General features: G+C 48.9%; 6 protein-coding genes across 10 annotated transcripts; 4 read left to right on the plus strand and 2 right to left on the minus strand.

The window, feature by feature from the left end:
* Positions 1 to 384: 384 nt before the first annotated feature.
* FVEG_01135 (hypothetical protein) lies at positions 385 to 1,900 on the plus strand. 2 transcript variants are annotated; one of them, XM_018887930.1, is made up of 3 exons: positions 385 to 916; positions 970 to 1,542; positions 1,614 to 1,900. In XM_018887930.1, the coding sequence occupies exons 1-3, from the start codon at positions 688 to 690 to the stop codon at positions 1,712 to 1,714; spliced, it is 903 nt and encodes a 300-aa protein (XP_018743751.1). In that variant the 5' UTR covers positions 385 to 687; the 3' UTR covers positions 1,715 to 1,900. The 2 variants fall into 2 exon arrangements, with proteins under 2 accessions (XP_018743751.1, XP_018743752.1); XM_018887931.1 differs by having other exon boundaries at positions 970 to 1,900.
* Positions 1,871 to 3,082, minus strand: FVEG_01134 (hypothetical protein; the record flags this gene model as incomplete). The annotated part of the gene is made up of 2 exons (XM_018887929.1): positions 1,871 to 2,731; positions 2,813 to 3,082. 2 exons carry the CDS (start codon positions 3,080 to 3,082, stop codon positions 1,871 to 1,873), a joined length of 1,131 nt encoding a protein of 376 aa, XP_018743750.1.
* Positions 3,083 to 3,703: 621 nt separating this feature from the next.
* FVEG_01133 (hypothetical protein) lies at positions 3,704 to 5,314 on the minus strand. The gene is made up of 4 exons (XM_018887928.1): positions 5,144 to 5,314; positions 5,013 to 5,082; positions 4,468 to 4,960; positions 3,704 to 4,266 (listed from the first exon to the last, which is right to left on the minus strand). The coding sequence occupies exons 1-4, from the start codon at positions 5,192 to 5,194 to the stop codon at positions 3,711 to 3,713; spliced, it is 1,170 nt and encodes a 389-aa protein (XP_018743749.1). The 5' UTR covers positions 5,195 to 5,314; the 3' UTR covers positions 3,704 to 3,710.
* Positions 5,315 to 5,421: 107 nt separating this feature from the next.
* Positions 5,422 to 6,944, plus strand: FVEG_01132 (elongation factor 1-beta). Its single transcript, XM_018887927.1, has 4 exons — positions 5,422 to 5,636; positions 5,708 to 5,747; positions 5,954 to 6,339; positions 6,392 to 6,944. The coding sequence occupies exons 1-4, from the start codon at positions 5,597 to 5,599 to the stop codon at positions 6,619 to 6,621; spliced, it is 696 nt and encodes a 231-aa protein (XP_018743748.1). The 5' UTR covers positions 5,422 to 5,596; the 3' UTR covers positions 6,622 to 6,944.
* Positions 6,945 to 6,950: 6 nt separating this feature from the next.
* Positions 6,951 to 8,166, plus strand: FVEG_01131 (DNA replication complex GINS protein PSF1). 3 transcript variants are annotated; one of them, XM_018887925.1, is made up of 4 exons: positions 6,951 to 7,034; positions 7,086 to 7,316; positions 7,369 to 7,892; positions 7,953 to 8,166. In XM_018887925.1, the coding sequence occupies exons 2-4, from the start codon at positions 7,290 to 7,292 to the stop codon at positions 8,044 to 8,046; spliced, it is 645 nt and encodes a 214-aa protein (XP_018743746.1). In that variant the 5' UTR covers positions 6,951 to 7,034; positions 7,086 to 7,289; the 3' UTR covers positions 8,047 to 8,166. The 3 variants fall into 3 exon arrangements, with proteins under 3 accessions (XP_018743746.1, XP_018743747.1, XP_018743745.1); XM_018887926.1 differs by having other exon boundaries at positions 7,369 to 8,163; XM_018887924.1 differs by lacking the exon at positions 6,951 to 7,034 and having other exon boundaries at positions 7,087 to 7,892; positions 7,953 to 8,163.
* Positions 8,167 to 8,990: 824 nt separating this feature from the next.
* FVEG_01130 (hypothetical protein) lies at positions 8,991 to 13,098 on the plus strand. Of its 2 annotated transcripts, none has more exons than XM_018887922.1 (5): positions 8,991 to 9,646; positions 9,708 to 10,397; positions 10,445 to 10,587; positions 10,641 to 11,187; positions 11,245 to 13,098. In XM_018887922.1, the coding sequence occupies exons 1-5, from the start codon at positions 9,421 to 9,423 to the stop codon at positions 12,885 to 12,887; spliced, it is 3,249 nt and encodes a 1,082-aa protein (XP_018743743.1). In that variant the 5' UTR covers positions 8,991 to 9,420; the 3' UTR covers positions 12,888 to 13,098. The 2 variants fall into 2 exon arrangements, with proteins under 2 accessions (XP_018743743.1, XP_018743744.1); XM_018887923.1 differs by having other exon boundaries at positions 9,728 to 10,397.
* The last annotated feature ends 31 nt before the right edge of the window (positions 13,099 to 13,129 follow it).

The raw sequence follows: 13,129 nt of genomic DNA on the forward strand, positions 1-13,129 counted from the left end.
CACCATCCTAGCGCTTTGTCCAGGGTAGCTTTGGCGATCTCATAGTCAGACACAGTCAAGTTTCACAGAACACTCAATCAAATAATCCTATGCCATCTTAGCCTTTCTCATTGAGATACAATGCGCCGCTCGCTAGTGACATGATGTTGCCCTATTCGTCGGAACTTCCAAAGCCATAAGAATGTGTAGCTTCAATCCAACGTCATGCCCCGCCGACGGCTGCAGCGCATATCAATTCACTACCGTCTTAACCAAACAGATCGGTCAGATCCAAGGCTTGTTTTGCAGCTGGCTATGGTGGCTGCCAACACGCCTGCCGGAACGTCGGGGTTGGGTTGGTTGGTTGCGACGCTGGCTGAGCATCATATGACGATCCCCTCTTGTCGCTTCTTTCACCGTCTCCGATTCTGGACTTGACCTTGCCCTGTAAGACTCGGCTCTTGCCTCGGGCAATTTACTTAAATACTGCAGTGGTTCACTCTCCGATATTACTAGGAAGAGGTTGACCGTTGTAAATCGTTCCATACCTTAAATTGAAATACAGCTCTCATCAATATCACATCACACTTGCACGGCTTTCCAACACCCCGCTCTCCAACCACATAGCGACATTGTGGTCGCCAATTTGTCCCAAACAAGCCCTCTTCATCTTCAAAGAAAGAGACTACTCTGCCCTCTTATCTCAAGATGTCGTCAATTGCAATCGCTTCAGCCGAGACCTTGTCTTCTCCCCCTCCCGATCTCCAAGGCGAAGCTGAATTGGAACACCTCAAGATCTCCTATGCTCTTCGCCAGCAGCCCGTTTCCGTAACTCTTGATGGAAAAACCATCTTCTTGTCGTCCATTATCTTAGTCCTGCTTATTCACTTCCTTGATCCGTATCACGCCGAGTTACTTATTGCTTCGTTCCCGATAGGTATAGTATATATAGCAAGGGGTTCCTATGGTATATGACTGACTAACAAATAGTTCTGCTCGTCAACAACGACTACCAGAATTTCCTCAACCTTGGCCCTGGTGGCACACCCTCCACTTTCAGCGGCTACTTGCGTATATCATGGTTCCGTCTTTGGGCTCTCAGCGACCCGTTTGCGGCCCCAGAGCCTGACCCTATGCGTCTCCCAACATCAGGTATTCTCCGACGCCAGCGTCTCCCATACCGTGCAGGTCCTCGACCCGTTGTTGCTGGCATAGCACCCCAAAGACAACTTGATCAGCATGGATCTCGAGCATGCTACAGAGCTCTCCGTTGGTCCATGGCCAAGTTGGCGAATAGAAGCCCAAAAAAGTTTGGCACCGAGAAGTCGTGCATAGAAAAGCATGGGTTGGCACTGTTTGCCAGGCACCCAGTACAAACGAATTGCCAGGGCGAGATCTGCCATGTTCATGACTCAGATCACTCCATGCATATGTGTTTACACCCGGATGATATCAGGGAGGTGTTAGAAAAAGGCTGGGGTCAGAGGCATCCACTTGCCTGGAGAAGTCGGTTCCTCAAGAGCCCCGTCTCCCCAGACTTTGTCATGATCTATGCACCACGAGGTAAGGCTTGCTTCTAGGCAATTGGCCAGAAGCTGCGACCGTAAATAATGGGCTGACAAGACTTTCATTAGACGACGAAGAGCTGCAGGTCATCTGCAATATTATAGAAGCTGCTATATGGTACACTGTCGCCGAAGAACTCGAAATGGGGATCTGTCCAAAACCCATGTAGGCCTACATTGAGCTTGGCATATGGATGCGAAGGGGGAAATCGCTCATATCGTGAGAATGAATCATTGCCATGGATGTGGATTCTAGTATCAGAGTTAATGGGTATCTTACAACGCAATATAATCTTCTTCCAATGTCAACAGCGGACGTAGACCTTCTAATTTGAGTCTCCCTGGTACGTATCGTCCTTCGATTGCTTGAACTTCTCTTTTCCTGTCGCTAGGAACGCTTGCACTGTTCGACCATCGAAACTTCGTCCATGCATGAGGTCGATACAAGCACGAGCTGAGTCCGCATCTTTGAACTTGACTGAGACTATGCCTTCTGGTTCTTGGTCGAAAAGGACAACATTTGTCACTGTACCCAGCTTAGCACATTCTTCCCGGATGTCCTCCTTGATCTCCAGCAGGGCAGCAGGGTCCTCCTCAAGCTCTTCCAGCGTAAACATATGCCGAAGAATCACAAGCTTGTCCCACTTGGTCGCTGTCTCCGGCTGGCCCGGGTAGGGCATGTCGTCATCCCAGTCTGCCAGCTTTGCGTCGAGTTTCTGAGTCTTCTTGATGATCTTTTGCCTGTCGCGATCCTTGTTCTGTGGTTTACGTTCAGTTGTGACATTCCCTCCTTCCCCACCTGCACCACCTGCCTGGTCGTATTTAACTTTCTTGTAACTCGAGTCTGCGGCCTGAACGCGTATCCGTCCTTCACGTGTGCCACTGGGAGTGATTCTGAAGTCTGTATCATCGAGAAGCATAATGGCCATCTCTACGCTCTGAGGTTTGAAGAAGACAATCAGGGCGTCGCCCTTGAAGTTGCCCTCTGAGTCGGTGTATAGTTTAATCCGTGGTGCTCCACTGTCAATTTCCTCTGCGATAACACCGCCCTTTCGAGAGAAAAGATCGTGGACTTCCTCAACCGTTGCATCAGCAGGTAAACCTGTGACATAGATGGCCGTATTCTGTTTAGGCTGTTGAGGTGCCTTTTGCTTCTTGTTTCGTGAAGGTTTACTGGGTTCGGGAGTCTACTCAATAGTTAGCTTCAACAACCTTTCGGTAAACACGCATGGAGACAGTTTCGAAAGTGAAGCGATGTTTGGACGTACTTCGGAACCATGGTTCGATTCATTCTTGCGTTTTTTTGCTCCACCTTCTACAGTATCATGCGGTACAGATTCTGCCAAGTCATTGAATGCGCCAGCCGTTGGCGGTTCCAATGGATTCTCATCTGCAAGCACCCATCGCTGGGAATCGGCGTCAAACTCGTACTCGTTGCCGTCATCGCGGACTGCAATGAACTTTTGGTCAAGCTTGGAAAATGATATGCGATTATCGCTGTCGAATTCACGAGGGTCCGTAGGAAATGAGTCGTCCATCGTGATAATACCAGACCGTCCAAGCACGTTAGGGGGGCTCTTGAATGAAGTACGTAGTGGCTAAAGAGAGCTTGAGTTGTAGGTTGGATTTTGGCTGTTGATGAGCTAGCTTGAAATGTTACCCTGAAGAATGTGCAGTACGTCAGTATGCGCCTCTCTAGGTAGGTACCTAGGTAGGTACTAAAGTACCTTACCTCTAGCCCAAGCAGTACGGAGTAAGCACCAAGGTAAATGGATACCTTACCTTATTACCTACCTAAGTTGGGGCCAACGACGGGACCCTAGGCCCCACCTTGAGTAAATAGCCTTCCGTTCAGCCGTCCTACCTATAGGCACGGCATCTTTGGTTCTAACCCAAAGACACATACATAGGTACCTTATTACCTGTATCTCTGATATCGATAGCCCAATAGTATAATTAGATTCATATTTCAACCCCCGTTACCATTTCACTTATGGAATCACGAACAGAGATTGGAACAACTGGTCTGAAAGTCGTTTGGTGCTGGATGCTGCCTAACATGCATTAAACTTCGTCAAGATACCTCAAGTATTGCTTTTTTCTTCGTGCCATTAGAGAAACCAAGCACACATTCGAGAATGTACCTCGCGAGGATGCATCGCCATTTCATTTCTTCTCGTCCTTGACTGTCTTCTTAACGCCATCCACGAATGCTTCAATAGCTTGGCCACCACCCAAAGGCATGCCACTGCCTCTTAAGTATCCTCCATCTTGGACCTTTACACCAAGAGCATCCGCAATGCTTGGCAAACCGCCATCCCGTATGGCCATTGTGAGACTTGCCAGGGCTTGGTTGAACTGGGGACTTCTCAGAACCTTCTTCAACAGCGTCCGCTTGTTGTCCAGGGATAATGAGGCCTTCGCATCCTCCACAGCCGAAGCTGGTGGCTCCAATTTCCCATCAACAGAACCTGTTGAGCCACTTGCAAGGACTATGACAGTAGGAGGAAGAAGGCTGATCAATGTGTCTGTGAACTCCTCGGTAGCCGAGTCAACCATAGGTATTGTGATGGAAGTGGGAAGTAAGTGGTTGAGATGAGGGTATGCCTTTTCGGTGGTTTGTTGCTGCTGTCTACCCGAGAGTCCTGACGGGCCTCGAAGGCTGTCCAGAAAGCTCTTCACAGCGGCAGCAGCATCCGCATCAGGGGCAGATGAAGAGGCCCTGGAACAAGGTCAGCACAGTCACATTTTAGAGTTTATGCCACAGATCCAGCGCCAGGACACTAGTTCCCAATTCTCCTCTCACAGTGAAGAAATCTAGTTTTACACAGTTGACCTGTTGTCCCAGATCTGTGATCTACAAGCCAAGCCCATCGCTCGCTAGCATACCATCCAATTTAACCATGCAAAGGGAATCACCTACGCTCTAGCACCATCAGCTCCGCCCTCTCGTGAGCCCTCGCCCTCCTCTCGAACGTCTCCACCCGTAGCGTCAGGTCCTGCACCTCCACTGCCGCTTCCTCGAGGTGCACGGTGGGTATCGGCGTCCTCCATGGTCTCATCCTCGTCGTCCGGTCGGTGATCGTTGTTACGGAGAGCTGACAATTCCTCAGCTACATCCACCTCCTCACCCTGTAGTAGTTGATGGACTATTTCGCCAATCTTGCGATCACGGGGGCTGTAGTAGGCAGGATCTCCGTCTTCGGCCTGAGGCTTTGACTGAAGCCAGAAGAGATATCGTTGGGACGAGGAAGTAAACTTGAGGACAAAGATACGACCGTTGGTCTTGGAGGTGGGCTCGGAAGACGATGTGTATTCGTGAGGAGTGAAGCTGCCATCGCCAGGGACCATGATCAGGTCAAGTTCAGGGTTGTCGAGGGGTTCGCTTCGCTTGCGCCAGCAAAAATGCACGAGATCTGTTCTGTCATCAGCCATGCAGCATTGACAAGGGCGAACCCGAAAACTCACCATCTTCAGAGTATAGGTAGATATAGCCCGGCTCAGGTTGCGGCTTCACTTTGTAAGGCTTAGAGGAGGCCTGGAGACAGGTGAAGTTAGTACATGCTGCTACTAATTCCTGGGCACTGGATCAGACGTACATCAACCTCGCACTGGCCCGCTTTGAAGGTGATAATTGGTGAGATTGGCATGTTCGGAAATTTTGGGCGTGTGTCGGAAGAGTGAAAATTGTGGTGTGTTGGGAAAAGGTTATACAACGACTTGCTTCACAAGGCGGCAGAAGCTCTTACGTCGTCCAGCTGTGATATGCATAGAATGGAGTTACCTAAGATAGGAAGCTTGGGCCCACCTACACCTTGGGTAGCTCAATGACGCTCGAGGAGCAGCTAGCGGAGAGAATTAATCCGGTACTTTTTCCGCCCCTCACTTAGTCTTCAGTGGTGAGCCCCAGTCAAAGCAGATTAGGTGAAAAATCTCATAAACCCCACCTGGACATCGACCAGACAACCCGTTTTCCTTTCTCACATCTCTCCCAGCTCTACAAATACCCGACCTTTCTCTTCTTTCCGACTTGACTTTTCACATCCTTCAAAATGGGCTTCACCGATCTCGTTTCCGATGCTGGGCTTACCGGTATGTCCCTGGCCTCATAGTTTTCTTGCGCCTCTCTTTTCCGCACCATGGACACTGACACCTGAAATCAGTGCTCAACAGCTGGTTGAGCACCCGCTCTTACATTGTTGGGTATGTATTGAACCGTTCTAAATCTCACACAATCTTTCTCCTTTTTCGAACTTGTATGATGAGATAAATTGGTCCGTGTTTCGGAGGCGGACTCAAGACCCGCCGTTTGACGAAACAACAAGCACTTGTGCACCTCTGAGTAGTTTTCAAAACACCCGCTGTTTTCTCAAAACTAGTTGAGAATATGTGCTAATACATTCTCCCAGCCAATCTGCCTCTCAGGCTGATGTCGCTACCTTCAAGGCTCTCTCTAGCGCTCCCGACGCTGAGAAGTACCCCCACGCCGCTCGATGGTACAAGCACATTGCTAGCTACGAGAGCCAGTTCGCTACCCTCCCCGGTGATGCTGCTGCTCCCTACACCACCTACGGCCCTGAGACCGCTGAGGTGACCATCAACCCCGCCCAGGCTCCTGAGAAGGCTGAGGGAGGTGATGACGACGATGTCGACTTGTTCGGCAGCGACGACGAGGAGGAGGATGAGGAGGCCGCTCGCGTCCGTGAGGAGCGTCTTGCTGAGTACAAGAAGAAGAAGGAGGCCAAGCCTAAGACCATCGCTAAGTCCGTCGTCACTCTTGACGTTAAGCCTTGGGGTATGTTTTCTCCCTTCGTCCTTTCAACAATTCCCATGCTAACGACGCTTAGATGATGAGACTGATATGGTTGCCCTCGAGGCTGCCGTCCGTGCTATTGAGAAGGACGGCCTCGTCTGGGGTGCTTCCAAGCTCGTCCCCGTGGGCTTCGGTGTTAAGAAGCTCCAGATTAACATGGTTGTTGAGGACGAGAAGATTTCCGTTGCCGACCTCGAGGAGGAGATCCAAGAGCTTGAGGATTACGTCCAGTCCACTGACGTTGCTGCCATGCAGAAGCTATAAAAAGTCTGCGTAAACTACGTCAAAATTATGATGAGGCACGACGGCGAGGACTGATGACCAATGGGATCTTATGACTTCGAATGAGCTACGTACAGGTGGAAAAGTCATGGATCGTACCCCATCGTACCGACCATAGATTATGAAAATGAAAACAAATATGACTGAGTATAATACTCGTTACCAGTAGCTTTGAGGATGTTTCATCCGGCAAGTTGCAGCCACTAGTATGTGATAAAGCATCCACGTTGATGAGAAAGGAAAAAAAAAAAGTCATACCCCACTATTATCAACCCCTCTGACTCAGGGGAATGTGAGGGGTCTCGATGCAAATAACAACCACCTGCACCAACCTTGATACCTAGGTAGGCAGGTACCTTAATGAATCGTATCGCTTTAAGCCATATTACAGCGGGGTAAAACTCGACTTGTCGCGCGTGTCCATGCAGCTCGCTAACGTAGGTTAGTCGCGGTCAACTGCCTCTACGTTACTAACGCGACATAACAATTCTTCTGCTCAAAACAAAAGTGAAGATGTCATTGCCTGGAACATAGTTCGGCCTGGCAGTCCTCAATCATCCTCGATCACTTCCCTTACTTGATTAATGTGACAGACACGAGAACAGCTTACAGGATACTGTACAAGCACATAGACCTGGACCAGCTGCATCATGTATGGAGATTTGGGCAACAAGCTGGTATTCCTTTTGTCCATATACCCCTGACACAGATCTGACATATAGACGACAGGTCCAACATGCCAAAAGAACCCAAAATTTGACCCATCTGCCTCCTTACCAGACCGAAATTGTTCGAGCGGTGACGCGAGAAGTGAGAGACCTGGACAAAGATGTTGCAGAACTTCTTGAGCCGTTTCAAGGCTCATTTGATCCAAGCGCCGACCAAGATATTGCTTGCACTCTGCTAGTAAACCACCTTTCGATGCGAAGGAACAAGCGTTGCTTGCTCGCTTACCACCGGACACGGACAGATAAGCTTGAAGAATTGGTATGGAATGGATCAGACGTGGTAGATCTGTCTGGGCAACAAGTACGGGATCCTGCGAGTGCTTCCGGCGCGGGTGGCAGTGATGCATCAAAGAGTAGTCTCAGCCCTCAAGAGGAGGAATATGTTAGACAGTACAGCGACCTGTTGGCAGCCTACAAGGGGCAATGGACAGACATCGACCTTACGGGGAGCCTAGAGCCGCCACGAGACCTGTTCATCGACGTGCGAGTACTCAAGGATGCAGGTGAAATCCAAACAGAGTACGGGTGAGTTGCGCAATACCAACATCACTTGCGTCTCATGCGATGAACTGACCATGGAATCAGGGCTATAACATTGACCAAGAACAGTCAGTTTTATGTACGCCAAGGGGACGTTGAGAGACTCATTGCACAGGGCTATTTGCATAAGCTTGGATAAGAGAAAGCGGGGTCAGAACAAGTGATAGGGAGCTTGATGGTCGCATATTATTTCTAGTATTATACCCTGCGTCATAAATATTTATAAGATCACATGTCAATTTATCGCATTCGTTCATGTTCATTTCTCGTAAACATCAATTCGCTACTCGTAGCTTAATGTAGTGCGCAAGCCACGGAGAGCTTTGACTTTCCAATACAATGGTCCAAGCTGTCCATCACTTTTCAATGGATAATGTGAATGCATAATGTCTTCCGCAATGCTTGCCCCTCAAAGTTGTAGTGATGGTGGAACCTTAAGACATCATATGTTTGGTGAGGAGATACACATCCTCAGGACAACCAAATGGGATGGCCATAAGATCTACTTGATTACAAGGAAAAGAGGCACTTGACCTAATGCCTTAAGTTTCTTTCTATGATCATGCCTAAGCTGGAAAAACATCAAATGTAGATACCTCTACAGACTCTTAATCGTGCCTGGGCCATAGACAGATGCACAATTAGGAATAGATCCTCATTGGCAAGAGGATACTCACGTACTACGTAAACACGAATCCAGGATTTATGTATCTCACCATTGGCGTCCTATCATTTCTCACTTCAACATCCCCTTGCGCTAACCAACTCGGCCCGTCCGGCGAGTCTCGGCGGCCGTTACGACCAAGTTTGACATGTTTTTAGGCTTGGCGATTGTCAGTGGGTTCTAGGGCAGTCCAAGCGGATCTTTCGCCTGTGCAGATGGACGGGCAGAAAAAAAAAGCTGCAGGACATGCAGTTCATGGCTCATGACAAGGATTCTAGAACAGATACTTCTGCTCTATGCGAAGATCAAGCCTGATTCTAGTAGCATTAGCGCATCACTATAATGAGAAATTAATGGAAACATGCCATATTTAAGCCGTTCGTTTATTGGCCGGCGACGGTAAAGCTAAACTTTTGCGTGTTTTTCACGCATTTGTTGCCTCTTCATCCCATAAACTGACTGGTTGTGAAAAACTCAATGCGGGCGTATGAGCCTTAAGTTTGATAGTGTCATGATGAGACCCACATCGCTCTGATCGCCCTGGCCATTCAGTTGCGCTACGCTACGCTGCGGCTGCGTTGCGTCGGGTTGCGGTTGGCATTCGTCACTCCATTCCCTACGAAATCCTCGCCATCTCTCTTTATCGTGAAAGCTTCACTTGGAATGTTGATTGTCTCGCTCACAATTGCTTAAATTTCCCTTGTTTTTGGACTTCGGAGGGAAGCAGAAGAAGAAAGAAACATTGAAAGATAGTCGACCATCGGCCTTGTGTATCGCTCATGCAACAGTGCTGAAGTGAGCTGCAACCCGCGCTCATAAGTGCCTTTGCAGCCGCCCAAAGTCGATACGATGTCGTCGCCGCTCAATTTTACACCGTGGAGGAGAAGGGCTTTGAGTGCTGCTTCACAATCGGAAAACGAGCAAGCTCAATTGCAACGCGACGAGCTTTCAACTTCTCCTGTTCAGCATGGCCATAGCCCCCATGTCCCAATTGCTGCAAGACCGTCCTCTAGCTCTGCAGCTCACAGAGAACCTATCAGATCTTTCATCCATGGTTCTGTGCGAGACGGCTTAGGTATGTCACATCCTATTCTTCGTCTGCCCGCATTTTCGGCTGATTCCTCCATCTACAACAGCACCAATTGATAGTGTTCAGAACGCTTTATCTGTTCGGCAGGATACTGCAGAGCTTGCGAATTACTTGCTCTCCGACCCCAAGACACAGCAGAGTTCGACCGTCCTCCAACGTGCAAGGGTCTCTTACCAGGACTCAATTGACTCAGAGGTCATCGATGACTCATCTACGGCCGACAACACCCGCTCCTCCAGAACAATCCTCGAAGTTTCCGAGCCGCCGTCTCCAGATGGCCACGATGACGATACTGATGCGGATGCGGGACCGTCCGTACTGGCAAACCTCCTAAAGCGATCTCCTCCCCAATCGATTGCGCCAAACCAACCACAAGTCGAGGATGAGGAGCCAAATGGTGACGCACGTCGACCGGACAGGGAGCAACCTCGAGTTGCACACGCAGAGGATGCTACGGAGCAGACCCCTCTGCTCACTCGGATAACATCCGGTGGCCGGAGGTCATACTCTGACCTCGAGGGTCAAAAGCCTCAGACTAAACGACCATGGTTCAGTGGTCTTGCGGAAGTCGGCAATAAGATGGAAGAAAGGGTTTCCAAAGGAGTGGCCGTCGCTATCAACCCCAAGAAGTGGGATCGTCGTGCGCTTTGGAATAATGTGGTCGTGACACCGACTTCATGTCTACCCGCTGTTGCTGTTGGTCTGCTTCTCAATATCTTGGATGCTCTATCATATGGTATGTTTTATAGTTCAAAGTCTATGCATGACATCTAACAAGCCTAGGAATGATCCTCTTCCCTTTAGGGAAGCCAATTTTCTCTCACCTGGGATCTGCTGGAATTTCTGTTTTCTATGTTAGCACTATTGTTTCGCAAATAACGTTTTCATCTGGCAGTATCTTTAAGGGTGCTGTTGGCTCGGAGCTGGTCAGTCGCACCCCTAGACTAAGTCAATCAATATCTGCTAACCATCCTCCTAGATTGAAGTGGTTCCTTTCTTTCATAATATGGCTGCAAAGATCACTGATATTGTCGGGCAAGACAACCCTGATGCTGTGATCGCCACCACAATCGTGTCATTTAGTTTCAGCTCCATGATGACAGGTCTCGTCTTCTATTTGATGGGACGATTCAAAGTCGGTTACATGGTGGGATTTATTCCTAGGCATATTCTCATTGGCTGTATTGGAGGTGTCGGTTGGTTCCTGATCGCAACTGGATTCGAGGTTTCCGCTCGACTAGATGGCAGCCTCCAGTACAACCTCGACACTCTCAAACAGCTCGCTGACCCGGCCACCGTCCCTCTCTGGGCCGTTCCCTTAGTTCTCGCCATTGTTCTCTTTTATGGCCAGTCTAAGATCACATCCAAATTCTTCCTCCCCCTATTTATTCTCGCGATACCCCTCATCTTTTATTTCTTTGTCCTTGCATTGGATTCTTTGGACGTTGATGTACTACGCGACCATGGCTGGATCTTTGAGGGGCCTCCCTCTGGGGAGCCATGGTGGTACTTTTACACCCTATACAGTGAGTCCAATTACCCTCTTCCCTGGTTTCACTACCAGGCTAACCACCTGTTTCTAGAGTTCAAACTTGTACGCTGGGATGCAGTCATCGAATGTGTGCCTGCTATGCTTGCATTGACATTCTTTGGCATTTTGCATGTCCCCATCAACGTCCCTGCCTTAGCTCTAAACTGTGGCGAGGATCATGCTGATCTTGACAAGGAGCTAAGATTGCATGGCTACTCCAACTTCTTGTCCGGCTGTTTTGGTAGTATTCAAAATTACTTGGTCTATGCAAATACAGTTTTCTTCATGCGGTCTGGGGGTAATAGCCGGCTTGCAGGTTATATGTTGGCCGCAGCAACATTTGGTGTCATGGTCATTGGTCCATCACTCATTGGTTTCATCCCCGTTATGATGGTGGGCACTCTAATCTATGATCTTGGGTTCGAGCTACTGCTTGAGGCTCTGTGGCTTCCGCGAAAGAAGCTCAAGCTGGCAGAGTATCTGACTGTCGTGGTCATTGTTCTTGTCATGGGCATCCATGACTTTGTCGTTGGTATCGGAGTTGGCATACTACTGGCATTTGTTTCCTTGGTTCTACAGACCTCTCGTGTGTCAGCCATTCGTGGAAACTACTCGGGAGATATTGTTTCCTCCACTGTGCGACGCAATCCTTCTCAGCATCATTACCTGCATGAGGTCGGTCGACAGATTTATATCATAAAGCTTACAGGCTATCTCTTTTTTGGGACTATCGTCAGCGTGGAGGCAAAAATTCGGGGCCTATTGGAGGACAGCACATTCACTAAGCAACCCATCAAGTTCCTGATTCTTGACATGTGGCACGTTACTGGACTCGACTATTCCGCTGGTGAGGCCTTCAACACCATCAGCCGCTTACTTGATAACAAGGATGTCGTCCTTGTGTTGAGTGGCGTGGACTCGGAAACTCAACTTGGTCGCAACCTACGAGCTGTCGGACTTGGAAATGATGGTATCGAGGTCATGATGCTGCCAAATCTGAACTCTGCTCTTGAGAGCTGCGAAAATGAACTTCTGAAGACTCTATACGCCCGACAGGAAGAGTTGAACTCCCTCAGGCGGATATCGGCACACTCCGCGCAGAATTTGGACGTGCCTTCCAACAAATCATCTGGCTTCTCCTCCTTCGATCCACCCTTCAATTCACCGCGTCGTAATCACCTTGCTGAGGCCGCTCGCGATGCATTGAGCAGCGTGGAAATACAACGGCCGAAGAAGTGGCAAAGTTTCAAGGAGCCCCTTCGTCTTATGCTCCAGGTCTTTCAAGGCTTGAGTGATAAGAATGAGGACTTTTGGTTTCCAGCAGCCTCTTACTTCTCTCGGCGGGAGATAACTGCTGGGACTGTTCTGTTCCGACGTGGAGAGCCAGCCAATGGGTTCTACCTGGTGGAACGTGGTATTGTACGTGCTGAGTATGATCTTCCTCAGGGCTGGCTTTGCGAGAGTATCGTGGCCGGAACGACACTCGGCGAGTTGCCTTTCTTCTCCGAAACAGATCGAACTGCAACTGCTGTCGTGGAGCGTGACTGTGTGGTTTGGCTGATGGATCGAGAGCAGTGGGACAGAATCCAGAAGAAGGAACCAGAAATTGGAAGAGAGCTGTTAAGGATATCACTGAAGCTGACAAGCGAGAGGATGAGTGCTATCACTTCATACATATTGACAACAGCGGGCTGAGCTCGATTGGCCTACGATATGTGTAAATTAATAGCTCTTCGTTTCTTCCATGAAATCTGAGAAGATGGGATTTATTAAAGGATCACCACGCACGCACGAAACTTGAAGCGTTAGTCCGGTGTTGGTTTTTTTATTTATTTTAATTTATTTAATTTATTTTTTAGTTTGGCAGTTGGATAGGCATCAAATTGACTTGCATATTGAAACTCTCACTGTCTTTGAGTTTTCTTTTCTTATGAGTG

This window comes from Fusarium verticillioides, chromosome 1 (assembly GCF_000149555.1).
Source record: "Fusarium verticillioides 7600 chromosome 1, whole genome shotgun sequence".
NCBI classification, from domain to species: domain Eukaryota; kingdom Fungi; phylum Ascomycota; class Sordariomycetes; order Hypocreales; family Nectriaceae; genus Fusarium; species Fusarium verticillioides.

Coding starts and splice junctions, on each gene's coding strand:
- FVEG_01135 (XM_018887930.1), top strand. CDS start 688: ATGTCGTCAATTGCAATCGCTTCAGCCGAGACCTTGTCTTCTCCCCCT. Junction 917..969: donor TATTGCTTCGTTCCCGATAG/GTATAGTATATA, acceptor ACTAACAAATAG/TTCTGCTCGTCAACAACGAC. Junction 1,543..1,613: donor CATGATCTATGCACCACGAG/GTAAGGCTTGCT, acceptor GACTTTCATTAG/ACGACGAAGAGCTGCAGGTC.
- FVEG_01133 (XM_018887928.1), bottom strand. CDS start 5,194: ATGCCAATCTCACCAATTATCACCTTCAAAGCGGGCCAGTGCGAGGTT. Junction 5,083..5,143: donor CGGGCCAGTGCGAGGTTGAT/GTACGTCTGATC, acceptor ACCTGTCTCCAG/GCCTCCTCTAAGCCTTACAA. Junction 4,267..4,467: donor GGAGCTGATGGTGCTAGAGC/GTAGGTGATTCC, acceptor ACCTTGTTCCAG/GGCCTCTTCATCTGCCCCTG.
- FVEG_01132 (XM_018887927.1), top strand. CDS start 5,597: ATGGGCTTCACCGATCTCGTTTCCGATGCTGGGCTTACCG. Junction 5,637..5,707: donor TTCCGATGCTGGGCTTACCG/GTATGTCCCTGG, acceptor ACCTGAAATCAG/TGCTCAACAGCTGGTTGAGC. Junction 6,340..6,391: donor TCTTGACGTTAAGCCTTGGG/GTATGTTTTCTC, acceptor AACGACGCTTAG/ATGATGAGACTGATATGGTT.
- FVEG_01131 (XM_018887924.1), top strand. CDS start 7,294: ATGGAGATTTGGGCAACAAGCTGGTATTCCTTTTGTCCATATACCCCT. Junction 7,893..7,952: donor GAAATCCAAACAGAGTACGG/GTGAGTTGCGCA, acceptor CCATGGAATCAG/GGCTATAACATTGACCAAGA.
- FVEG_01130 (XM_018887922.1), top strand. CDS start 9,421: ATGTCGTCGCCGCTCAATTTTACACCGTGGAGGAGAAGGGCTTTGAGT. Junction 9,647..9,707: donor TTCTGTGCGAGACGGCTTAG/GTATGTCACATC, acceptor CATCTACAACAG/CACCAATTGATAGTGTTCAG. Junction 10,588..10,640: donor GTGCTGTTGGCTCGGAGCTG/GTCAGTCGCACC, acceptor CCATCCTCCTAG/ATTGAAGTGGTTCCTTTCTT.